The sequence below is a fragment of the Apis laboriosa genome, unplaced genomic scaffold (genome assembly GCF_014066325.1).
Source record: "Apis laboriosa isolate Shangri-la unplaced genomic scaffold, ASM1406632v1 scaffold9_cov152, whole genome shotgun sequence".
Taxonomy (NCBI): domain Eukaryota; kingdom Metazoa; phylum Arthropoda; class Insecta; order Hymenoptera; family Apidae; genus Apis; species Apis laboriosa.
In genome coordinates this window covers 6,590,791-6,618,136 of record NW_025224966.1, presented here as the reverse complement: position 1 = coordinate 6,618,136, position 27,346 = coordinate 6,590,791, and the positions used below count along the sequence as shown (strand labels likewise).

The 27,346-nt window shown below is 36.7% G+C and overlaps 1 protein-coding gene across 6 annotated transcripts in view; it reads left to right on the top strand.

Moving 5' to 3' along the window:
* The window catches only part of LOC122719920 (rap guanine nucleotide exchange factor 2-like), a 202,153-nt gene that overhangs the window by 123,055 nt on the left and 51,752 nt on the right, over positions 1 to 27,346 (top strand). For 3 of the 6 annotated variants that reach the window (XM_043946185.1, XM_043946193.1, XM_043946183.1), the window contains exons 1-2: positions 17,254 to 17,606; positions 25,347 to 25,422. In XM_043946185.1, the coding sequence (XP_043802120.1) occupies positions 17,305 to 17,606; positions 25,347 to 25,422 (378 nt within the window). In that variant the 5' untranslated portion in view covers positions 17,254 to 17,304. Of the gene's footprint in view, positions 1 to 17,253; positions 17,607 to 25,346; positions 25,423 to 27,346 lie in introns of those variants that run through there. The other 3 variants (XM_043946187.1, XM_043946186.1, XM_043946192.1) reach the window with 1 other exon arrangement.

Here is a 27,346-nt window from a genome sequence, read left to right as displayed (position 1 = left end):
TTCTCAAACGAAAATCCCGAATCCACCTGTCGTAAGCCTCGCGCAATTATCATCGAGCAATCGTGGTACCAATTTTCCACGACTTATTCCCTTCTTATTATCCCGCCCCGTGCAAACTCCCCATTACCTCTCATCTCCTCCGCCCTGAGATCGAAGCAGACCTCTCTCTCTCTCTCTCTCTCTCTTTCTTGGAACCTCGAGGACGGGAACCATCGAGGAATAAATCATCCGTGGAACCACGATAGAGCAAGAAACGCATTAGGCAGAGGGATCTAATATTAGAGCAGCAGACCGCCAGATCCTCGCGGAGGGTCTCGACGTGAAACATTATCTCTTCTTCTTCTCGTCCCATCCCCCCCTTGTATCGGTGTGTGGCCCTTGCCCTCCCCCTTCGCCTCTCGCGCCCTTCGTGACGACGGAATTCGCGCGTTTGGAATCACGCGATGTCGTTTTGCATACGTTTCGTGATTCCCCCCGCGCGTAAGAGACGCGAAAATGAAATATCAGAGTGGCGCATGCATGCGCGTGTGTGCCGTAATCGATTCTCGAGAGCCTTTCCGGCTTTGGCGGGCCCGCCTTCTGCCTTCTGCCTGGGTGATAAGTTGTGGGGGGAGGATCTCGTTCGTTCGTCTTTCTTTCCGTTCTTGGTCGACTTGCGTTCGAGGAAATGGATGTGGAACGTGATGGTGATGGAGCGTCGTGTTGCTCGTGGGGTGGGAACTTGTTGGAGGATCAAATGTTCTAACGATGGTGAATGATAATGATATTATAGTTTTATATGTGTATGTATGTTCGAGTAAAATTTATTAATATTTATTTAAGAGCGCGTGAACAACGACACGATATGTAATAATACTCTTAATGTTCGAATAATGAAGTGAAACTGCGGTCACAGCGGGAAAATCTGTGATAAAAAATTTTCTGGGTTGCCTTCCGTTTTATCAAACTATCCTGTAACTGGGTCATTGTTTTACGGATCGAGTTTAGAGGATGGAAAAGTAGGCTCGAGGAGTTTACTTTCTTCCGCTCTGCTCGAGGAAGAACGGAGCGTTAACACGTTTGCTTCTTGGAAACTCGTTGGAAAATGCAAGCCTGTAAGAGGATAAAAATTTCTCCGAGGTTCCGTTGTTTCGCGAAATTGAAATTGGGGCAAACGTGTTACGCGAGTTTCGCAATCGTATGTTCACTGCTATGAAATCGAAGAACGTTTCTTGTAGCATCGAAATAGAGTTCAGTTAATTTAAACCCAGCGATACATATATATTCTTTTAACGTTTCTGCACCAAAAACCTGGGTAAATAATATTCATCGTCACGAAGTGTGTAAAATTTAACTTTGAAACTTGGTAGATTTACTCACCTCTCGAGCAGAGAAGTTTCATGAGCAAATCGCTCAATTAACCAGAAACATAATCCATTCACGAAATTCGTCATAAATTCATTTTACACCCGGAATCGAACAAATCGTGGAAGCAAGATACAAATTCTCCATCTAAACCATTAACCATAAAAATTGCATCTTAAAAACGAACTTGATTCATAAGGGAATAATAAACAACGCTTCGAAATCGATATTTAAAAAAAAAATATTTTTTTAAAAAATACCTTTGATCATTGTTGCTCCTCAACCAAATTCCAATCAGATTGAAATGAAGCATCGAGTGAAAATCCAAAATCTCAGTATCGTGACAAGTACACTTGACGTCGTAACGTTGAGCGGATCCGATTCTCACCTCTCTCTCTCCCCAGCCCACGGATCCAATTTTCCGCTCGGCGAGGCCGAGCCGATCGTTCCGCGGCGAAAGGACGTCGAACCTCGCCGAGCTATATACGCGGATATTTTGCCAGAACAGAAAACGAAGCCTCGCCTTTTCGCCGTTCTCGTGTATCCGACAAAGAGCGAAGTTAGCCAAAGGGGAGGGGGAGGGGGAGCAGAGGGGGAGGCGCGCGGATCGATGCGTTTTCCCGGCCACTTCAGAATTCGTTCGGCCACATAATTTGTCGATGCAGACAGGAGTCAGAGCAGAGACTGCGATCGACAACGATATTCAGAGATGCATACGGGAAGCGCATACACAACGGTGGCCACTGTGCAGAGCCATAAAGCCGGTTGCCGCCCTCGTTTAACCAGCTTTCCACCGCGCTAAGCCAGCCTTTGAATCTCTCCTCTCCCTTTTGCGCTCGAGACTCCGTGCCCCGTAGCTTTAGCGTTCTCTGTTTCCCCCTGTTGGAATGAACACCGGAACTCGGCGGGCCTCTTGTTAACGCGAAATTTGCGCGTATCGTAATTCAGAACGCAACGAATAAATACGCGCGTATCGTAATTTAGAAGGCGACGAATGAACACGAGCATATCATAACTCAAAATGCGACGAATAAACACATGTGTATCGTAATTCAGAAGGCGACGAATAAACGCGTGTATCGTAATTCAGAATGCGACGAATAAATACGTGCGTATCGTAATTCAGAACACGACGAACAAATATGCGCGTATCGTAATTCAGAAGGACGAACAAATACGCGTGTATCGTAATTCAGAAGGCGACGAACAAATACGCGTGTATCGTAATTCAAAACGCGATGAATAAATACGCACGTATCGTAATTCAGAAGGCGACGAATAAACACGAGCATATCATAACTCAGAATGCGACGAATAAACACATGTGTATCGTAATTCAGAAGGCGACGAACAAATACGCGTGTATCGTAACTCAGAACGCGATGAATAAACACGAGCGTATCGTAATTCAGAATGCGACGAATAAACACATGTGTATCGTAACTCAAAACGCGATGAATAATTACGCGTGTATCGTAATTCAGAACGCGACGAATAAATACGCACGTATCGTAATTCAGAAAGCGACGAATAAACACGAGCATATCGTAATTCAGAATGCGACGAATAAACACATGTGTATCGTAATTCAGAAGGCGACGAATAATAACGCTCGTATCGTAATTCAGGACGTGACGAATAATTACGCGTGTATCGTAATTCAGAAAGCGACGAATAAACACGAGCATATCATAATTCAGAATGCGACGAATAAACACATGTGTATTGTAATTCAGAAGGCGACGAATAAACGCGTGTATCGTAGTTCAGAACGCAACGAACAAATATATGCGTATCGTAATTCAGAAGGCGACGAATAAATACGCGCGTATCGTAATTCAGAAGGCGACGAATAAACACGCGTGTATCGTAATTCAGAACGATGAATAAATACACGCGAGCCAAGAAATGCGTATCGCGTTCGTCTCCATCCACGTGAGTTTCCTGATTGTCACGAAATCTCCCTGCCAATCCTGTGCTGCGACGCTCGTCTACGAAGTACATGCCGTAAAAATCATCTTTGACACCGTGTGGGAGGATATACGTGTTCGATAAATCGTTGGGAACGAGGGTGATTGGGATAGAAATAGTTAGGATGATCGACGTATGGATATTGGGAATCGGGGATTAAAAGTTGTTGAGAAATGTGTTGAATATTTTAATGCCGATTGGTCCTTTGAATTTTGAAGTGTATATACGTTCCGTCCGCTTAAATCTTCGTGAATGGTAGAATGGAAGAATGGATGGATGGATAGGGATGATGGAAAGAAACGTATCGATATGATGGATATTTTATTATAGATGATTGTTCATTTAAATATATTGAAAATATTGTCGTATTAGATTGGATGTGTTTGGAAAATTTTTTGATGATAGGGATCTTAGAGTGAAATATGAAAATATAGAATAGAAATGTGGATAAAGGATTGAATCAAATTTATTGGAAATTGATCCTTTTTTTGATCCTGATTTTTCATGGACTTATTAAAATTAATTGAATCTGTTTAGAAAGGGTCTTCAATTTAGTAGCGTATTTACGTACGCAATTTCATTGGGACTGTAAAAAAAGTTATTATTAAAAAGTATTATGAAATATCGTTGAAGCTATTATATTTAGCAATAATTTTCATGATACGCGTATTATTGACGAAACGATTTGAATAAATTTTCTCGTTTAGAAGAGAGGAATCGCACGAGATTTCGTTTTGTCTGTTTATAGGCAATTTGGTTCGTTTTGGCGCAATTATGAAATCGCTAATGGGTATGCGTTGTATGAATGTCACTGCGTTTAAAAGCTCCCCGTCGAAAATACGAATTTCATATTTGAACGAGCATTTTCATCGTATTGTTCATAACATCGTATAAATCTTATTCTATATACTCATTGAACACATTTATCATTAATTCCCCTTACGTAACAATTATAAAATAACGTAACATATTATATTAAAGTTCAAAAACTATTTAATAATATTTTCTCCCTTCCAAAAGAAAAGAAAAATTAACAAAAAATTCGTTGTATCGTATAAGCGATCAAAAAAGTTCTTCAAAAAAGAAAAAAAATCTTTTTTCATCGAAACCAAACAAACTGGTATATCCACTTCACCATTCCAACTTCACAAAACTCCCATTTAAAGCTCATCGTGTAAAGCCAAAGCCCGTCCCAAATCAAAAAAAAAAAAAAAAATACCCTTCACGAAACGAGGTTCACTTCAAAAAGGAGTTCCATTTTTTTTTCCAAGGATTAGCCCAGATTTCGTTCGTTGAAAGAACTCGTCCTTGAAGACTCGTTTATTCGCACCCCCCTATATTCCCTTCGTTCCCATATTTCCTTCCCACGACTTGAGCCGAAACGACAAAATTCGCATCCTAGAAAACAATGGCGAACCGAAAGACGCGAGCATCCTCGTTGTTTGTCACAGGTAGATAAAAAAAAGAAAAAAGAAAAAAAAAAGCGCAGAGACCAAAGGCTTATGGGAATACTGCTCGTTAGCAGAAACTGTCTGAAAGTCGCAGGATCGTCAGGTTTAAGAAGGAAAGCAACAATGACTGGATCCGTTGTCCTTGCAACGATTCTCTCTCTCTCGACTGGCCTTTTCTCCATTCGACTACACATACTCTACTTAGCCCTATTATTCCACACTCGTGCTCTCTTGTTTTTCGTCTCTCCTCCTCTTCATCTCTTTGTCCTCATTACCATTTTACCGTTTCTCTTCGATCTTCTTCGCGATCTCCTTTGTCTTTCGTGTCGTCGTTAACGGCAATGCCGTTTGTTGCAATCAAATTTCGTTTCTTCGCGAAAAATAGATTTAGATCTTCGATCGAATATCTTGGAAGGGTTTAATGGCGAATTTGTGGTTTGTTCTGTTCTTTTGATGTTTTTTATATCTCTCTTTCTTTTTTTGTTTTGTTTTTGTTTTGATTCGTTGATGGATCGAAATCAGTTTGGAGAAAAAAAAAGGGACGTGGATTACACGTTTTGCGTCACGTTGCAGCGATATACTGGTTGGAACTGGTATGATGGGGTTGTAAAATCGGTCAGATGTTACAGAGTTTACATGCTTCGAGCACGGAAATAATTTTTAATCATCGGCCTGTGTTTGGAATTATATGTGTAGGTTTCAGAATTTTTGATTTTCTTTTTTTGTAACGTGATTTTGAGAAATTTTTCGCAGAGTGTGATTTCGAAGATTTTTTAGAAGCACACATACACACGCAGTGTAATTTATTGTTGCAGAATGCAAGAAATAAAATTTGAATATAAAGAATTGGAAAAAATTGAGTTATTTCACTTGTTGATCAAAGTACTATTTCTATTTAGTGATATTTTTAATGAGTTGGGTTGGTAAATGTGATGAATGAGTAACAGGAAAGAAACGAGTAGATTTTCTTGCGTAGATTTACGTAATTGTTTGCATAACTGGAATAACAATGGTGCTCTTTCTCATTGATTTTCTTTGTACAGTCGTTAGAGAATATAATGAACTTCTATTTGAATTCTTTTGCTCATTTTCTTTGGTAACTCTTGATAATAATTCAATTTCATTCTTATTTAAATCCTTTAATTTACAAAAAATGATCTTCAATGTATTAAGAAAAATTAAGAAATTAATCGACGTATCAAGACAATCCTTTCATATTTTCTTCTTCTGATTAAGATACTTAATATATGTACGTTTAATAATAAATGAATAGGATAAGAAATAAAGATCCAATGAAAGTAATACAGTTAAATCAGAATATTTTTCTCTACTATTCATCCTTTTCCTTCTTTCGATGAATTATATTTTTATCGAGAGAAAGTTGGACACGAATGGAAAATTGTTCGATCTCAGCCTCCTTTTTTAACTTCCATTGATCGAGTTTCAATGGAACTTTTTCCCTTTGGAATCATCTAATAAAGAGAAATTGAATTCGAACATATTCAAAAATTCAAAAATTGTCTCGATACATCAAATTTAATATCGTTCTCGATTCTCACATAGATACACTCTAATTTTTAGAAAAATACGTAAGAAAAATTTTCTTTTTCATCTGAAAATTCAAAATCGATTGAATCGTCATTTTCCAACACAATTTCAAATTTACAATTTCACTGTTGAGAAAATCCTCCAAAAAAAAAAAAACAAAAACAAAATACTCCAACACAAAGATTGTGAAACGAATATAAAAATCAACTTTAATGGCCTTCACCTACACAAATTCAAGGCTCGAAGGAAAGACCATCTTTCAAAGAAGAAACTTGAAAAGTACAAGATCTAGCTTCCACATTCGCACGACTTTTTCCCTCCGCAATCCGGATCGATGGAAAAAGGACACAAAAACTCTCAAGGCTGATTGGCTACCTAACTTTCAAGGTCCAACGCGATGCATTCGTTTTTCTCCTCGACGAGGAAGTCACGCTTCTTATCGTCCCGCTGTTGCGTAATAAATTGTATCACGGAAGGGTAATTACCAACGAGTAACGATTGATTCAGTTTTCACGAAGGAGAAACTCGGAGAAATTGTGGAGATCTCGTGGAGATCGAACGAACGTTATCGTTATTACGACTCGTTTCACGGGGGAAAAGATAAACCGAGCGTTGTTAACAATTTTACGAGACCCGGATGGATGATAAAACCGAGGCCAGAGTCATGCTCTGTTTCGCGGAGGATACATAGTACGCAATGCCGGTTGTAGGAAACATGGACTTGACTATTTAGAGATGATAAAACTGCAATCTCTGTGGATTCATTTTTTTACCGTTCTGGAAACTGGTTATTTTTGTCAGTTTTAATAATTCAATATTTTATTCGATTAACTTATCGATTTGTACAATGCGATGTAAATCGTGACGACGAGGGTTGGTAAGAAAGTGAAAGATGGAAGGAGGACAAGTCAATAATTACGACTTTAATTTTACCGTTCCCCACAAAATGCATTTATAAGATTTTAATAATTTTATTAAACGTTACGTAATTCCATTAAATCATAGTGGAAAGATGAATCGAAATTTTTCTGAAAGATAATCTCTGCGATTAATCTCCGAATAATTTCTTAATTTTTAATCGATAAACTCAAATAAAATAACGAAACAAATTATTTAACATCGAATTAAAAACTTTTCCCCCTCCCCCTATATCTTGTCCTTATTATTCAATCAAAATAATCAAGTCAACATTTTTACCTTTAAGGGAAAGGAAGCGTGATGACGAGATCCCATATCCCAGACAAAAGTTAAACGCCTCTACCATAAAAAAGAAACTCGAACGAGACTCGACACGCGAGGGATGTGGAAAATGCGCTTGTAAACAGTTTGCGCCCGATGGAGAAAAAGAGAGTAAACCCCGTAGATAATTTTCATCGGGGTACAAAGTAAATGTCGCGCGCGAGTATGATCAAATATTGACTCGTCTCGAACGAGTATGCATGCAGATTTATATTTTTCGTGTAAACGTTATCTTTTTTTTTTTTTTTTTTTTTTTTTTTTTTCCCTCCCCTTTTCGTATCAGCCCTGATTCACCTGGTGGCCCGGTGCTATCTCCCCGATTCATCCGGCCGCGGAACAGATTGCTTTCACGTCGCGCGTGAAATCATCACGAGAACGTCGAGTAATCGAGAATATCGAGGAATGATATCTCGAGTGTACAGGAGTGTTGTACAGAAAGGGGAAGAAGTAAGCGCTTGGAATAGCTCTCGTTAACTCGTTTATCGCCCCGTTTGTCCGGAATCAATGAAATCGCGTCCAATCGTTTCGCGGTCGAAGAATCGTAAATTTTACCCTTTCGAGCGTCTGTGAATCTTTGGTTTCTCGATCTATCGAGAATAGAGGGAGAAACTTTCAACATAACGTTGCACTCTCGTTCGAGAGCCAAATTAGAGTCTTGGAGAGTGTTTTAAATGAAAGACACGTCTGTCAAAACTCTATTTTTGAGAACAATATTCCAACAGTTTATGGCATATTTTAATCTCATTTAAGAAGAGCAACTGTTAAGAATTGCGTATCGCCATTTAGATTAAAATTATAACACCTTTTGACAATACTATAATCATTTGTGATTGTGATAAATTGTTAAATTTGCATACATTTGCATACGGGGATCGATACGAGACAGGGAAGAAATTTCACAAGGGAAGAATTCACATCGAAGAGTTAATAATTCGTTCCGTTCATTCAAATTTCCCGCCCAAAACGAGTTCATTCATCGAGCTCACGATCGGAGTCGTAATTCCATAAAAAACAAGATCAACATTCCAACAGAATACATGGCTTGAAACAAAAGGTTTAATGCAAAAACTGGTCGAACCACGAAAGAGCAATTAGAATTAATAATCGAGCCGAGATTTTTACCAACACCGGAAGACGACACGGTTCGCGCACTCCCGCCTTGAAATTGAAGTTTCTTCTTCACGCTGGTTCCAGCTTATCGTGTTCACAGGCTCGCGTGTAACGGTTCGAAATTGTCTCGCTCGTTGGCTTCGTTTGTGGCCGGGCCTTGTTAACGCGGCCAACTTTTCGTTATCGCGACTCCTTTTGTCCCTATGGAGAGGTTGACGGTGTCTGGGATGCCTGGCGTCGAGGAAACTTTTGGCCGGGTGTTATATAAGCGTCGGTGATCGAGGAACGAAACTGATATGCGGTGGAGGAGGAGGATTGATCGAGAGAAATTTTGTAGAAGGATTCGATTCTGGGAGGTTAGAGAATTTGGAGACAATTAGGTTTTGAAACGCGTTAGAAATTTTATAAAATGGAAAGGGAATTTTGTGAAAAGAACCATTCGATGTTTGGATTTTTAGGAAATTTTAGGAAAGGAATTTTAATAGGTGACAATGAAAAACAGATTGATAATGATTGATGAAATTTTGTGAGAGGATCGATTTGATTTTGGGAGGTTTTTTTCTTTTGGGGGTAATTAGCTTTTGTAAAGCGTTAGAAGTTTTATAAAGTGGTGGAAAGGGAATTTTGTGGAAAGAATGTTTGGATCTTTAATATCCTTGTATCTTTTTAATATTTTAGGAAAGGAATTTTGTAATGGGTGACGATGAAAAGCAGATTGATGATGATTGATGGAATTTTGTGAGAGGATCGATTCGATTTTGCGATTTTTTTTAAGAATTTGGAGACAATTAGGTTTTGAAACGCGTTAGAAATTTTATAAAATGGAAAGGGAATTTTGTGAAAAGAACTATTCGATGTTTGGATTTTTAGGAAATTTTAGGAAAGGAATTTTAATAGGTAACGATGAAAAGCAGATTGATAATGATTGATGAAATTTTGTGAAAGGATCGATTCGATTTTACTCGAAACCCTCTCCTTTTTTTAAGAATTAGCTTTTGCAACGTGTTGGAAAGGAATTTTGTAGAATGGCGGTGGAGCGATCGTGATTGATCGAAAGGGAATTTTGTGGAAAGAACCATTCGATGTTTGGATTTTTAATCTTTGCACCTTTTTAATATTTTAGAGAGGAATTTTGTAATGATAAAAAGCAGATTGATGATGATTGATGTAATTCTATGGAAGGAAAAATGTGATAATTTTAACAGAATATTTTAACAGGATATGTAATTATCTTTTGAAACCCTCTCCTCTTCGAGTCAAGATACATATTGCGTGTATTTCGTGTATGGATGCGAAGGCGTGAATGACGTTCATCGAAAGTAAATTTTGCGAAACGATAAATGCAATTGCAATTTGTGATGTATAAGAAACCCACGCAACGTTAATTCTAGGTGACAAATATTTTGAATTGAATTACTCATGTGGCTATTAATTTTACGAGATAAAAATATATAAAATGTGTAATGTATATATGTATAAAAAAAAAAGAAAATCTTTAAATAACTGTTAAAATTAATATCCTAGTAATTTATATATCCGAGTCTATCTAATCTATCGTTATAAAATCGAAGATAGCTGCATTGGATATGAAAAGCAGCATAAAAAAATATCATGCTGTGACATGCTAATATTAGATACGTGACGAATAGGGCAATAAGTTGTACATTGCTGTATCTTAATCTTGCATTATTGTGCACGGTTACGAGATAAATGAGACGAAGTTTAGCGTGTTATTTAAGAAAAAAGAAAAAAAAAAAAAATATCATTACACCACAGCATTTAAATTGCGTGACAAACAGGCATTAAACTCGAACGTATATTTTGCACTGATACCGAGTCTTAACCTATTAAGACTTCTTAAGAACGTAATAATTTCATTTCAAAAGTTTATTTCCATAAGCGGTAGCAGTTAACCGCGAAGTTTTAAGTTAATTGTATTCTTCTTCCGTGACTGCAATTGTTCTGAAAGTTTCTCTTAATTTTTCTGCTAATTTAGAATAACATTTGAAAAAATTAGAACACAATTTTATTCCTTGGATAATTACAAATATGCATAATTTAAAAATTGAATTAGGAAAATAAAGTTTGCAATTGCAGTTATTTCCATTTAATATTTTTGATATTACCGTGCGTTGGAGAAATATATCAAATATATCAAACATTGTCTATAAATAGTGCGCATTCCTTCCATACTCTTCTATCTATCAAAAATATTAAATTCTTGCCTAAATTCATTTATTCGGAGACAAGAAAAATTTTCATAAACGAAAGACAATTTCGAACTACTTCACATTATCTTCATCGTTCATTACATTATTATGTATCAATTAAGATTACCTATAAATCCTTATCGTTTATCTTAAATCCACGAGAATAATTTACCTCCTAATTGCGCGCAAAATGATCTCAAAAGACGATCGATTCGTCGATGAAAGAATCTCGATCACGAAAAGAAAGAAAAATCTTTTCGTACGCACCCCTCAATCTCGAGACAAGAACAAAGGATGAATCCAAGAATTATTCAAGGAGCTCGGTCTCAACATTCCTATTCCCTGAGAAACTTTCTTAAAAGATTGAACGACGGATTCTAAAGATTCAACGAAGAGGGCAGACCTCTCTGAATTTACCTGAAATTTTCGAGGCGGTGTTGCACCTGCTCTTCTCGAAACGTTTGTTGGAAAATGCTGGAAATTTTCCCGCGGGTTACCCGCCGGCTCCCGACGATGGCCACTCAGCCGGTGGAACTTTTACGTAGGGCACGTTTACGTAGACGCGTTCGCAAACACTCGAGTCTGGCGTTAGAATGTTTAAACGGATGGTAACGGGTTGAAAAGAACTGGTCGTTGGTTCACGGAGTTGCGAAACTTTTCCAGCGGCCATGTTTTGCCACGTTTGGTCGATTTTTCGTGTGTGCCAGTTTTGGGGGAAATTTAACCGTGGATCCTCCAAGATTAGGGGGTTGAAGGAGTGTTTTGGGGGAGAGTTTGTTCATGGGGAAAAGATTAGTTTAGTCAGTTTGAAAAAGGGACGAGGAATAATATGAATGGGTTAAAATGGATTTTTAAACGAGGATAGATAAGAGGAAGATAAAATCACTGATGATTTGTTTAGTGACGAGGAGGGGAGGAGAACTCTTTTTGAGAAATTATGGGGAAAAACAATAGGAAAAATGTTGAAAATCAGTGGGGAATGATGAATGAGGAGTAAAATAACAGCATAACGTTTATAAAGTTGTTGAAAGAAATATCAGGTGAATTAATAAATTTGATTGAACTTTAAAGTTCAAAGTTTAAACATACAGGTGTTTGTGATAGTTATTGAAAGCAACGGAAAATGTTTTAATCAATATAAAGTACAAAATCAAAAATTCTTTGAAGTACGATCGATTAAATAAATATAAATATTATTTTAAATATAATATACTTTAAATAAAACTATTATTTTAAAAATAGATTAATTAGAAACACGCGAAAAAGAATATTATATCGGGATAAAAATTTGTCACATATAAATTAGCTAATTGGCTAAACTAACTTCTTTTTAAAACAATTTAAATGTTTTTTTTTAACACCGAGGATTTTGAAAAAATATTAAAAACCCTATTAAGAACTTAAACACGAAGAACGTACTTTTGATTCTGTTTCAAGGTTCTGACCTTAAAATGAGCTGTTATACACAGTCTTAGGCGCTTTTGTCTCGAGAGTTGCGATACTTGAAACTTGCTGTGGTTTGACGCTTCGCTGAATCTACTACTCATCTTGTTTCGTTGCCTCTGTTTGTTTAAGCTTCGAACGGAACCTCGAAGAATCTACCCAATCTTTGAATTTAATCCCCTCGTAGAACAATGCCACATATATATATACGTTCACATATTAACCACAATTCCAATTTTTACAAATGTGCATCGATACGACAAATAAATTTAATTTCCTCTTAATTTATTAATTAAAAACACACACGCATCCAATTATCTAAAAAAAAAAAAAAAAAAAAAAAGAAAAAGATAATCGCCAACAAAAATTCCATTTCGATTCACTGATCAGAATTTGACCCAATTACCTTCACCCAAGATTAAAGGAAATCAAATAAACGACCATACCCATAATAAATATTTATATATATATAAAAAAATCGAATCAAGCTCGTACACGCGCTGCGCCATCCAACATCAAACAAATATTAATCCTTTGAAATAAAATTACAACGGTATCCGCTTCGAAATTTCGGAAACGTCGAAATTGGAAAACTCACGATCCATCGAGCCATAAACTCTGGAGGGGGAGAGGGTGGGATTTTTATTTCATCCCCGTCGGTCAATTTGCCGACTCCCCCTCCCTCTCCCACTGCTGACGTCCCCTTCACAAAGGAATTTCGCTTCTTCTTTCGTACACAGTTTTTCCTCAACGCCTGCATACAAGACAAAAGGAAGACGAGCCGCTTCTCTCTCGAGCGCGTGCTCAAGAGGTTTTGCAAGCTCGCTGAATTTCTATACACCCGGCTCGAGAAGGTCTACCCACTCCTACCCCTCTTACTCCTTAAACCTATTCCTCCTCGGGGACCTCTTATGCACTTCACCGTGCGCCGTTACTAAGACTTTCCCACGGCTGTGTGTCCCCCAGGTAATCTCTGTGTCTTTCGGATTTCAGACTCGCTCGAGGCAACGAGGATAGACACGCGTGGCATGATTCCTTTTCTTCCTTTTTCTTTCTTTCTTTTTTTTTTTTTTTTTTTTTTTAAACTTTAATTTTTTTCTTCTTCTTCCTCTTCTTCTTCTTCTTCTTCCTACTCGATGCTCTCGAGCAGTTGTTAAACGCTGCTACTTTTACTTTTTATCCGTTGTGCGAGTAGGAATGACAATTTTTTCTTTTTTTTAGATTTTTATTTAAACGGTTTATTTATAAATGGTTGCAGTTGTAGAATAGTTTGATAGGGTTATTATGAAAAGGTTTATTAATGAGGATGTTAAAGAAAATTTCAAATTAATGTAAAATTTATTGTAAAAAGTAATTAAATACGTATAATGATGTTTTTGGTTAAAGTATTAATTTTTAGGTAATTGTAATTTTACCAGTTGTAATATTTAAATGATATTATCGTAAAAATATGTTCGATAATTATAATAATTAATTTTTCTTATCTTAATATATTATAATTGTTGATTTTAATAGCAGAAAATGATACAAAATTGGACGCTATATAATTTTTAATTTAATGCTTACGAGTAAGTATAAAAGATACTGTTAGGTCGTTTAAGTGTATGCACATATATGATTTCGATTAAGAATAATCGTGTAAGATATATTACGGTATATTAATCGTGAGGTAATTTCTCGATAGAATGGGAAAAAGAGACAGTGGCCTGTGATAAAGCGTGAGTTGAAAGTGTGGGATGAAATCTTATTTTCTTCGTTGGAATTCATGTTGTAAGAGTAATGGCTGACGATGTTTCAGTGCATACACGCGAGAGAATCTTAGCGGTTCTTCTTTCTATAAATTAGTCATTTTTTCCATTCAGTGTATATATTTATACCGTGCGACCATGGTTCCTTGTAAAAAAAAAAAAAAAAAAAAAAAAAGAAAGAAAGAGGTAATAATGGTCGATGTCTTCTCATAATTTAACACGCTTCCTTTCATCATAGTTTCTCGACATTTCTTCAAATATGATCAATCGAGAAATCATTTTCTTTTTTGAGTGATAAATTATGTCACTTGTTTATATTGTATTACTTTTTTACATTGAATTGAACATTTTATATACTGAATATATTATTCGTACAATTTGATTTTTTTGGAAATCTTTAAATCCTCTCTTTATAGAAGGTTAATGTATCACAAGAATATTCTTGATATTTATCGATATGTATTTTTTTTTTTTACATTTTGATCTTCTCAGTTACAATTTTTAAATAATTTAAGAAATCTGTCTGTATAATTCGAGTCAATAATTTTTCACGTAAGACGTGTGATCTATTAATCTTCCTCAGAATATGATCTTGACAAATTTCACGATGAATGGTTTCACAATGTTGACCTTTGAACCTTAAAAAATCGTAAAGAAACATAAAGGATTCGATTCAAAGAGAGAAGATTATGAAAAAAATCTCAGAGCTTCTTAGAACTTTGATGTTTTTTTTTTTTTTTTATATATAAATCTTCCATTTTCTCTAACAAAAGATGGTTGTCTTATTCCTTTTCTTTTTTTTTTATTGAAAACTTTTTGTACAATAATCTTGACAAATTATACTCGATATAAGAAATATTGATTCTTCTCGATTAGAAAAATTATTCACATCTTCACGAATTTTATGAAATTAAAACATATTTTTCATCGAATACGATTTACATTAATCTTTATCTAAACAGAAAAGAAATAATCAATCCCTGATAATATTTCAACGTTTCATTTTTTATAAATTACTGAACAATAAAGTGAATTAAATGAAAAACATGTCTTTATGTACAAACGTTACTTCTTCGACGAAGCTTTTTTCAATTCATTGTTTTACCAATTGCGATAATATAAAAAATACACGTGTTGCTATTATAAAGACAAAACATTTATATATTAACAAAAAATTTTTCATCTTTATACTTGAATCACTTTTTCTTTTTACATTATACAATTACAAAAAATTCCACGTAAACTTCATCATGCTCCCGTCATAAAAGGTTCATTCGCGCTCGAACATAAAAAAAAAAAACCGCCATCCAAAACCATCTAGCGAAAAACACCACGAGGCCCTATCACGAGCCATCCACCGTCGAAAACGATTTCTCCAATAACGCTCGACCCGTTTCATAGATCAACCTCTTATCCTTGTCGGTACCACTACTCTCCTTCGTAAAAATCGTAGGAAAACGATGGCGAAAAGGCAGAGCGATACGAACGGTCTGACTTTATCGAGGCCGTTTTTACCTCGACGTTCTAAAAATCAGTAGGACGGATCAAGGGACTTATCTTTCTCTCGATGGCGCCGTTATTCGCTCGATCCCTTTATGGCCGCGTTTCGATTCTATCGGCCACCTTCTTTCACCACCTTTGCGCTCTTATCACGAGAGCAAACGAAATTGATAAGATAGGGGGAGAAAGGGGCTCGCGTTACTCGCTCGCTTCGTGTCCTTTTCCACGAGGTGGAAACGCAACAGCCGCGTTAATAAAGTCGTGTCGTCGGTTCTCTGGGATTTTACACGAAGACACGACGGGGCTTTGTGCTTTGGATATACGCTCGAGAACCGCGTTCCTCGCGGTTACAATGACTTCCGTTACGTGGCGGCTGTGTACACGGAAGCGGAGGTGGCTGCTCAGGTTTGGTTCTAATTACGATCGAGGCGCTGAGAATTCTCTTGTCTGCGATATAGACAGAAAGGACTATTTCTCTGGACGAATTCTAATTGCGATCGCTTTCGAGGAGATAAATTTTAATCGGTTGTTTATTCTTGTTGTTATTATTTTTTCCTTTTCCTTTTTCTTTTTTTTTTTTTTTTTTAATTATGAGAAAATTATATATGATCGAGACGAAGAGAGATTACGAATTATCCCTCGAATTTTTTGAGCTTAATTGGAATCCAGATGCTGAGAATTCTCGTGACTCCTCTCGTTCTATTTAAAGTGTATTCTGTTTTAGTTTGGCGGATCGGAGGAGTCGTTTTACAGAGATTCGTGGGAATTTCTGTTGAACGATGAATAACCTAGTTTTTCGCATACGTGCAGGGAAGAGATTTAGAGAGACTTATTGAATCAATATTTAGTCGTGATAGCTCGTAAGTTACGTAATATTTATTGGCCTCGAACCTACATGAAAAAATCCATTGTGTTACACGTTCATATGTAACATACGTACGCAAAATCATAGAATACTTAGGATTAAATCCTAAAAATTATGTATCTAATTTTTATCGTTCGTTAGATAATATTTTTAGATTTCCAACAAATTGTATTATTATTAATTGTACTATAATTAAATCTAAAAAATAATGTGCATTTGGACTACGTCAAAAAGATGCTAATTATTATTATTCCTTGTACGTTCTACGCTATCAACGCTCCACGCTCTAATCTAATCTCCACCGAGACAGGAAACGAAACTTTCAATCCCCAAGGACCTAAGGGATCCTTGGAAACTCTAGGTATCACGTTAATCCCCGTAAACTTTATTGAAACCTCGCCAACGGGGATCGATCCAAAGCCTGGTTCGCAAAAATTCGTCGGAAGCGATCCAAAAAAAAAAAAAAAAAAAAAAGAAAAAAATAAAAAACCTAACTCGAAAATTCGAATTCGTTTCAACAGAGGCGGGAAACTCTCCATCCCCTCCCTCCGATAAACAGCTTCTGATTGGACGTGCACGCTCGTCGACGACGTACAGGGCGTACATCCCAATTTGAATAAAAGTGCGAAGGGAGAAGGGAAAGGAGGAAGATCGGTGGAAATAGAAGGAAAAGGTGGAGAGGAATTGGGAACGGGAGGAAGTGGCGAAGGATGTAGTGGAGGGTTTCGGGGACGGATGACGGAATAGAAAAGAAGGAAAGGGGGAGAAGGGACGAAAGGAGGATGGAGGCGAAAGAGGAGTCGTCCGGGTTGTGGAGGGTGACCGAGGGCTGAGAGGGGAAGAGAAGGGAGGGGGGTGAAGAAAAAGAAGAGAGGATGCACAAGCACACGAGCCAACTACGCGGTCCCGGAAGCGGACACCATGTTGCTAACAGGGGTCCTGTCAGAAGATGGAACAGCTTCCACGGCGGTGGAAGCGTCGGCGGAGGCGCGAGTAATTTCAACGACACCGTCGGAAATGGCAATCTGCCCCCCGGTATGATCACCAAGGCTCCCCAGGAGCCGTTCAGGGCCGTGCCCAAGGCTGTCCAGGCCCTGAGGAGCGAGTCGGTTGACAGGAGCCATCGAGCCCAGCCGCCTCCACCCCCGGCCTTCCCCCGAAGACGGTTCTCCGTGTGGTGAGTTTGGAAAATTTGAATTCCAGAACACGTATTCTAATTCCTAGGTTTGTTCTCACCCTTTATTTTTACGTTAAGCTTTTCTTAACGAGGTTAAGAATATGCCAGATGTTATAAGGTAAGTGTGGATCGGTACAAAATTAGATACAAATTAATGAATTTAGAAATGTTTGGAGCTTTGCAATAGAATATATTTTTTATATTATTGAAAAGTGCTTAATTTTGTATTCTTTTAAAACTATAGTTTATTCTTACAATTATTCGAATAAATAGCACTATTTCTTCATTTATCAATTAAAGGCGATCAATCATTGAACTTTATTATTCAAAATGGGAAGATTACATTTTGGCAAAATTTTAAAAAATTTTTTCCCTCGATCGAACCTATACGCCATATTTGCACGAATTAATCACTCCGGTAATTAATTCTCGAAACCATTCCGCGTAAATTAACACGAACGCAACATAAATCATCTGGTCATGCGCGTTATTCGAACAGGATGAATCCTACCCTTGATACCTACCCTCCCCACTTCAAAATAGGATTACTCATTATCAACCAATTTTTATAATCGCGAGCAACGATGACTTAGTCTGGTCGTAAATCAATCTTTTATTCGCCCCATCGTTACTCGATTTTCTCAAAGAATCCTGCAAGCAACATTATTACGTTTCACTCCATTTAATTTTTCGGCCGCTGTTCGATTCGTCGGTATGATGTTAAAATCGCGATTGATGTCCCAATGAAACGAGGCGGTGAATGAAATGAACATGATGCTCAACATCCTGGATTATAATAAATCGCGTGTTTTCTTCTCGCGAAATTGGTGCGCATCTTTTATTGACGCAACATCGTAACAAAAATTTATCCGTCGTATAACTCAGCGTAACGCGTTGGCAGAGACGTGCGTTACAATCTGAATATATTTCAATTAATCTCCATAAAAGCTCGGACAACCGACCTTCTATGTCTCCTCCGTGCGATCCTCTTCTCTTTCTCTCTTTTTTTTTCTTCTTTCGCCTCTTTTTCGCTCCTCTATATTTTTCCTGTTTTATCGTTCGATGGTAGGAATGCATTACACCGTAAACAAAGTAAAGGATAGATGTGACGCGTGATGTTTTTTCGTATCGTAAGAATTTAGGGATTTTTATATATATATATATATAGGGTGTTAATTCCTGATTGAAAATCATTTTCGATTCTAGAAAGCAAAACAAATACAAAAATTGATGTATACAAATTATTTATAACGTTATAAATGTTTTAAATTTAGATGTTAAATGAAGCGACAGGTAGAGAAAGTGACAAGAAGAGTAAGTGTATATTTAACGGAGATAATTATCTTATCTCACTTCATCTCCATCTCAATATAAATTTTAATTGCCTTAATAAATCACTATCAACAAATATACTGATTATTATGTATTGTATACTAATTATGCATTCGTTTGTTTTGAAATTGATTCTCCAAATATGTCTCACGAACACCCTGTATATGTTTTTTCTGCGTGTTGCAAGGAATCCATATACTATATATATATATATATTTTAAATATAAATTAATTTTATTTAATGCATAAATTTTATACGAGAAATAAAAGTCGCGAAGTCCCATAAAATATCGGCCCGTATATGACGACACGTTAAAATTACATAGTGTCGAGTATGGCATATAGATTGAAATTTAACGACATAACTCGGGCTTCAGCGATCGAAATCGTCCGGGGTGGAAATAAGCTGACAATTGCGATGGCTGGGCTTGACAGCCAATCAGAAATAAAAATAAATTTTTAGAGGAAGAATGAGCGTGTTGCTGCGATGTTGCAAGTTTCTACGAGATATTGTAAGAAGAGGCAAAGTGATACTCGTGAAAATATCAAGTTTATCGGGTAGATAGGTGGTGGTGCAAGCACTACACTTGGCGATTTAAAGAGGGATGAAGATTTTTGTGAAGAGGAATATTTAAGGGCGATTAAGAAGAGTCTTTTGAATTCGAGAGAACGATGGTTTTTTGAATATACATTTTTTACATTTCATAAGAAATAAATTTATAAAAGAAGTCTTGAAATCTTAAAACAGTCTGAAAATATAAATATTTCTCAAGTATACATAAAATCCAACGGGACAGTTCGTCTCACGAGGTCGTGAGAAAACTTCGTGACACACTAGATTACGAGGACATTTTTATCGTTTACAAATTAGAAAAACAGTTACACCGGTGGCGGAAGAAAAGAAGAAAAAGGGATTAATAAGAGGTAACGGAGTACGGTTGAAATATTTCATTATACCGGTTATGTTCGAGAACAAGTCTTGTTAAATACAATGCATAGCGTCACGAAGTGACCAAGAAAATTCATTCTGGCATGCTTGGACATTGGAGGTTGAAACGGGGGCGGGGATTAGTGTTTTACTAAATGCAGAGTCACTTTTTGGAAGGGGGAGGGGGGGGGAAATTGCGAACATTCTTTGAAAACACCCTTGAAAATGAGAACAGAGCGTTGGAATAAAAATGTTTGAATAAAAATTTCAATGAGAAAAGTTTCATTTGGGAAGGAAAAATGCGGAGAAGATTGTTAAAGCGATAAATTTCTTACGTGACAAAAATAATATTTTTGTAAAGGAGGTTGATGTGAAATAAAGTATCTTCTTTAACGATTGTCGTTGAACCAGTACGATCAGATCCCACATTCGACCCACAGAATTTCCAATTAAGAAATTTACGAGATTTCATTTAAAAATCGTAAAGCATCGTTAAATCTAATTTCATTGTAAAATGGCGTCAATGATGAAGTCCCTCGTAAATTTTGTCTTGAGAATATAATAACATCGCGTAACGCAGGTTTTAATACTGGTCATTAGTTACAAAATACGAGTTTTCTTTTATCTTATCGTTATGTAAATTACTTTCATAAAAAAAAAAAAAAAAAAAAAAATAGATAGTCGACCTTAATGCTAAACAGCTATATACACGGGGAAAAAAGAAAATAATTATCTTTATCTACTTTCAATAAATTCTTCTTTATCAAAATTAAACGAGAAACTCCATACCAACATCTTTCTACATACTATCTTTATTCTTCGTAAAAGAACTAACCGTTAAAAGCCATCCTTGACCACCAACAAACCATCTTAAAACCCCAAACAACAAATTTTCATCGTAAACCTCAAGACAGTGCAATTTCGAAATATTAAATCGTGCCAAAAATTCTTCTTATCTCCTACACTTTACTCCAATATTTTTCCAAGACTTTCGCGACGAAAGTACAGAAAAATATACAAGAATAATGAATTCCATATATAATACAACAAAAAAAAAAAAATTAAAAAGAAACACCTTACAAAAGAAAGAAACCCAACGATGGCAGAAACGTTCGAGGCGCATACAACCATAATCTCCAATCACCCCGCCTATCATCTATGGTTAACTCTTTACATGTGACGTTATATAGGGTCAACCCTTGACAGGATTGCGAGATGACGGAAGCCGGTCCACGTGATCCGCGTCGAATTCAATTTTCCGCACACACGTGACGCACGTGTTGGCCATCGTGCGTGTGCGCACACGCGTGTATATTCACACGCGTGATACGTACGACTCGTTGAAAGAGAATGGATAAGGAGAGAAGAGGTCAAGAACCTTGGACAACCTTTCGTTTCCCAATACGTATCCGATCGATCCATCGTTGCATCACAACGTTTGATACAGGGGCTGCCAATATTTCCCTTCATTCGTATATTTGCTGGTGTATTCGCAAGATTTATGTGCGTGGCAGAGGTATAACGTCCATGTCGATTTCTAGAATTGGTTTATACGTATGTGTTCCGTTCTGTTGTCGAAACGGTGAAAAAGGTCAATTGTTGGTTGGAGATTGTTGATTGGTAAAGAAAGAGAAAAAGAGGTGGGTGGTGTATTGGATGTACGAGCGAAAAAGCGATTGTTAAATGGGGTGTAATGTGTGGTGAGTGTGAAGATATGTGTGAATGATGGAGTGATTAATTTGGGATAGATAGGGGGATCGTTAAGGGGGTGGTTGTTGTTTTTGCCTGGTGGATTCTTTGTGGATCTGATGGAAGATATTTGAATATATGGAATTTAATGAATACATGGATTACATATTAGATAATAACTTAATGTGTGAAAGTTTGAAAAAGATGGTGTTTAGTTTTTACCAGATTATATATTTTTTCTAATAATATTCGAATCTCTAATTTAATCTAGATAGTAATAATATCAAATATTATCACAGAATTATATCATAATTATATATTGAATTATTAATATAATTGCATTATTACGTTATGCATTATGTATCACATTATCTGTGCATTTCTGCTTTGATAATTTTCTTTATACATATCCTATTGGATATTATTTACTTGTATTCTGTTTCATGATGTCGTTTAAAATTAGTGTTTCCTTGGTACAAAGCATTGACAAAGTACTGAATTCAACCCATTGAAGATTAATTAGGATTCTAATAAATTGGGATTCATGATAGTTGGTGATTTATGTAATAGGACTAATAGGACTTCATAAAACTAGATTAGACCTTAAGAAAGTTAATTACATAACGGATAAATAGGATTTTAATTTTAATCTCTGAATATTATATCTCTATAAATTTTTTGTAATGTAATTACAAAATAAAAATATCTCTTTTTTTATTTACTTCTATTAATCATCGAATATTTGTCCATATTTCTGAATGCTGATATCGGATTACGTTATTTTTCGCGTGCAAGAGTAAACGAGAATTATTGCAAGTCGAGTATGCGGTAATAGAATTGCAGAGTTAAGTACAATTAAGCTGTTATGCAAATGCTTGGCAACATTAATATCGATAACAAGATTCATTGAGGTTATTCTTCTTTAATTAAGTTCGATAATGAAACGAGGAAGATATTTTCGCGCGCAAAATCAAATTTCAATCCTGCTATTTGCACGAATAACGTTTAAATTAATAAATTTTGCCGTTCAATTTTGTTTTTGTTGTGCGAAATAAATTGAATTAGAATTCATTTAATAATATATTTTTGCATAGTGTAGTTTCTGTTTGCGTAATATTCTGGTCGGCAATCGCAAAGAATTTACGAAAAATAAACTAATGTTTGCACACGAGAATTAATCGATACCATACATAGCCTAAAATAAAATCGTTGTCCAATCATTGATTGATCGATTAATAAAAAAATAAAAATTTGAAATTCCTCATAAATTTACTGCCAATACAAATAAAATATATTTATAGGAACGGACAAACAAATTTTATTCCACGACTATGCGTAATTTTGAACTTCTCATTATAAGATATCCCACGTAATTCCCTCATGAGCATTAATAACCAATTTCAGGACTCGAAACACGGTTCCAAAAAGCCAGCCAACTCCACTTGTACATACCTATCCTACTGCTGCTAATCCATTTGCCTTAATAAATTATGATTTCTGCGGGATACACAGCTACCATATGATCTCGCTTCCAATTAAGGTAATTAATGTACAGCGGGCACGCAATGGTTGCTTTCAAAAGGTTGTTCTTCGGAAGAAATATCTCTTTCTCTCTCTCTTTCGCTATTGGACGTTTAATTCCGATGAAAATAGGACGGAACATCGGTATATTTCATCGAGAATGGTAGAAAGATATTGGAATCGAAGAATTCTCCTTTCAAAACCTATAAAAAGAAAGCATGTCTTTATCTTTTAACGACATTGTTTTCAAGCTTGCCTTGCAAACGTAATGCATCCTTTGAATCCGCTTAATCCTGCGTATCGTGAATTTCTTTCTCTCGAAAGAAGAGTTTCGAAATGTGTCTCCTTTGAATTAATATTTTTTTCAATCGAGTATTAATATTAATATAAGATGAAGATTATTAAAAAAAAAAAAAAGAATCGAATATACGTGATGAAATATTTAATTAAGAAGGAATAGAAAATTATAGTTTGAATATTTTAAAGGCTTTGGATTATTGTTCTTTGTGCTCTTTCTTTGCTCGTATAATGACTCAAAGAAACGCCTTTATGCGTATTATGGAGATCTTACTCTTTCAGTCACATGATATAAAAAGGTCGGTTTTATATCAGGTTTATCAAACTGGTATTCTCATGCTTTAAGAATTTATCTGAAAAACGTATATTGTTCCATTATTTCTATTTTCCTGAATTTCAATGATATATATCCTTTATTGACAATTCTTATCTCAGAATGTTCAAGATAGAAAAGGTACGGTCAAATAATTTGAACCACAAATCGAAAGCTTGGCTAATAAAAACTATTATCCTAATTATATATATATATTACCTTTATTCCTCCCTTTCAGTTCACGTACGATTGAACCAACTTTCCAATATTCAAAAAAAATTCTTTTCAAAATTCAAACGAAGCGTCTTCCTCCCATAATTTCCTACGCTACAAATTCCAACGTGGTAGTATTTATACTTTGCCTCCCCGGTCAAACAGATCCATGCCAAACTAAATTAAGCCACCCATTCGAAAAATGTTCACCTCGATATAGGCCCGGAAATCTCTGTTCGAGCGATCCAATGAAACGGGATTAACCAAGATATATTACACGACATACATCGCCATAATCGACGCCCGATATTTCGTGAAACACCTTGCGCGCGTATCGATTGCGATCGATGTAACGCGCGTGTAAATACGTTTATTCGCCAGTAAAAATAATACACGCTCCCACGACAAAGGGAGAAAATATTATGCCGGGAGCACGAGCGCCGCCATTGTTCGACCCCCTCGATTCACGCTTAGCCACGGGAGATTTTTGCTGAATCCGAAGGGTGGAAATTCCTGGCTAATTCGAGGAGTGGAGGGAGAGAGAGAGAGAGAGAGAGAAACATCTGTCGATGGCTCGTTCTCTCGTTCTCGTCGGTTCGTAAACATTTAAAAGCCAGGACACCGCAACAATGGATGTATTTACGCGAGCCCGCCACCCCCTTTCGAGGATATTGCATCGCGCTCGTGTTTTCGGTGATAAATTGCATTTCCGGCGATGACTTCCGTGTCGATGCAACGGCCGCCTCCCTCTCGTGGAAGCTGGATGTTATTGTTGGACGAAAGAAATTTATGGCACGCTGGATGGCCATCGGTTCGCAACCCTTTAACGAAGGGCGGCCAACGATAAAATCGAAATTGTTGGGCGCGTATCGTGACGTCGATATCCGCGGATCATTAAACGGGGAATGGCGCACGTAAATGCGGGGACCTTTGGGTGTTAATTCGTAAAGAGGGTTGAGACATGAGGGGTGAGAAATCACCTTCACGCTCGATCGATGTTTTAATTCTTCTTTGAGTTTGAATTTTTTTGTACTTTTTCGATTAATATTCCTTGGAATTTTAATATTTTAATTTTTAATTTTAATAAAAATTATTTTATTCTCTCTTCGAGATTTTCTGCTATTAAATCATAGCCGCGTTATCTTGCTTTAAGTGAGATTTCGTGTTCAAAAATTGGATCGTGCTTTCATTCTTTTTATCTCTATCGAAAATATAAAATTGAACGGGAACTTTTCATTATATAAAGTAACAGATAAATCAAAGAAGATAGATCCAACGAAAAATAACCAACTTCTCCAATTATTATAATTTCTTCTGAAAAAAAAAAAAGAAAAAAATATATGATTTCACTTTCCGAGGTAAAAATTTTTACCTAAACTTCGAAAAAAGGTTTTTCGAGCATGATTGTCGAGAACGGATTTTAAATCACAGTCATTTTCTGTTGCAGCTTTGGCAAGCGGACGGGTGGCAGCGCCAGGAGACCCAACGAATGCTTCGTCCTCGAGCCCTCCGAGATGATCGTGGTGAGTACTGCTTGTTAAAAATTATATAAAATTATATTAAATATCGGGAAATATCGTTGTTCTATACGGTGCAATCGTGCACGAATCAGCTGCAATTGACGTGTCGTGATTTTCATTTTCGTTGACGAAAAATTTCCCGCGCCCGGAAACTTTCGTCGCGAAAACTTCGTTTCGTTTTACGTGTTAAAGGAAACGAGAAGCGTTTTGGCACGGAACTCGAATCGTAGAACTTCCCTTCAAACTTCTTGCACGCTCGACGATTAAATTTAAAGGGAAGAGGGTCGAGGCTGTTTCGCGCAATCAAGCTGAATAGACCGAGGGGTAGTTCGAACCCCCTTTTCGCGTGATTTAATTGTTCGTTGAATGACGTTTAATATTCGAAGGAATTTCTTTCCCTTCCCTTCCTTCGTGTCTTTGTTATTTTCTGTTGTTGTTGATATAGCCAATAGAAATAAATTGGATAGTGAAGTGAGTTAGTTTATGTTTTCTATTTATCGTTACCTGCCGCATTAGATTTTTCATATTTAATACTTTATTTCTCATACTCTTGATTCAATCCTAAAATTAGATACAGATAATTTTTACACAACTTGGTACTTATATAACATATGGAATAATGTATAGAAATTTCGATAATATACGTGGTTATCGTTTCGTAATATTTTCAGAATTAAAATACATTCATTAAAAACTACATTCACGTGGAATTGTTACAAATTAATAAAATCCTATTTTATCCCATTTAAACGAAAAGAAATCGTGTCACTGAGAAAAGCATCTCAAGAAACTACACGTTTCATAATTTCGAAAGTAATAATTAAATTTTTCCACGTTCACTTAATCAACAACAAGGTATATCAACATCAACTCTCTCCCCAAGTCTCTTTCACGATGGCACGTGCGTCTCTCTCTCTCTCTCTCTCTCTCTCTCTCTCTCTCTCTCTCTCTCTCTCTCTCTCTTTTTTCTCCAATGGCTGTCGTTTCGAAAAACCGGGCACGGGCATAACGGAGTCTATCACGTTAGCACAGAATGGAGTCACGAGGAATTGACGCGAATTTCTCTTTTTCCAACCGGTTTGTCCCACATTCGCGAACACGCACGAGCGGAAAACAGCGGTTCGAAAGCCGGTGAGGAGGGGAGGGGAGGGGAGGGGAGGGGAGGGGGTAAGGGGAGGTTGGCCGTGTGTTGGCTCGCGAACCGCCATTCCGGATATGGCGATATCGCATAATGAAAGACAATGGTGTCCGAGACTCGAGACGCAACGTGGCAGACAGTTAATCAATAGTTCTCTCTCGTGGCGTGTGTTGTATGCCGAGTTTTCGAGGCCCGCCCCTCGTTTCGGTTCCGTGATCGCGATTACGCGGACGATTATTTGGGGGATTAAAAAACACGGAAGCGATGCGGATGGAGGGAGGGAGGGAGGGAGGGGCGGGGGATGAAATCGGTTCTCGATGTTTCGAGAGAATTGGGGGCGGGTTTGGGGGTGGAAATCGAATTTGAGGAATCGAAGGGTTTTTAAGATGTTAATAAACGTTGGAAATTTGAAATTGTTCCGGAGTTTAGGGAGATAGGTTTTTGAGAAATTGGATTTGAGGATTTGGGGGAATAATTAATTGTAAATAATTCTTGCTATATAGATTTGAATCGGTTGGTTGTACGAGTTAAATATGATATAGCAATGGAAGATGATGGCTCGTGGTATAAAAAGGGATAGATGAAGAAACGACGAAAGTTTAAAGAAGTTTTGGAATAGCGTTGAAACATTGTATTGTTTTGTATCGTTACGTTCAATAATGTATCTAATATCGTGGCATTTTGAAATGGAATCATAATTCGAATGGAGAGCAAACGTATTGAAATCGAAGATTGAATGTACAGAGCTGTGCTATCTAATGGGAGTATGACATTTGTTGGAAATTATGT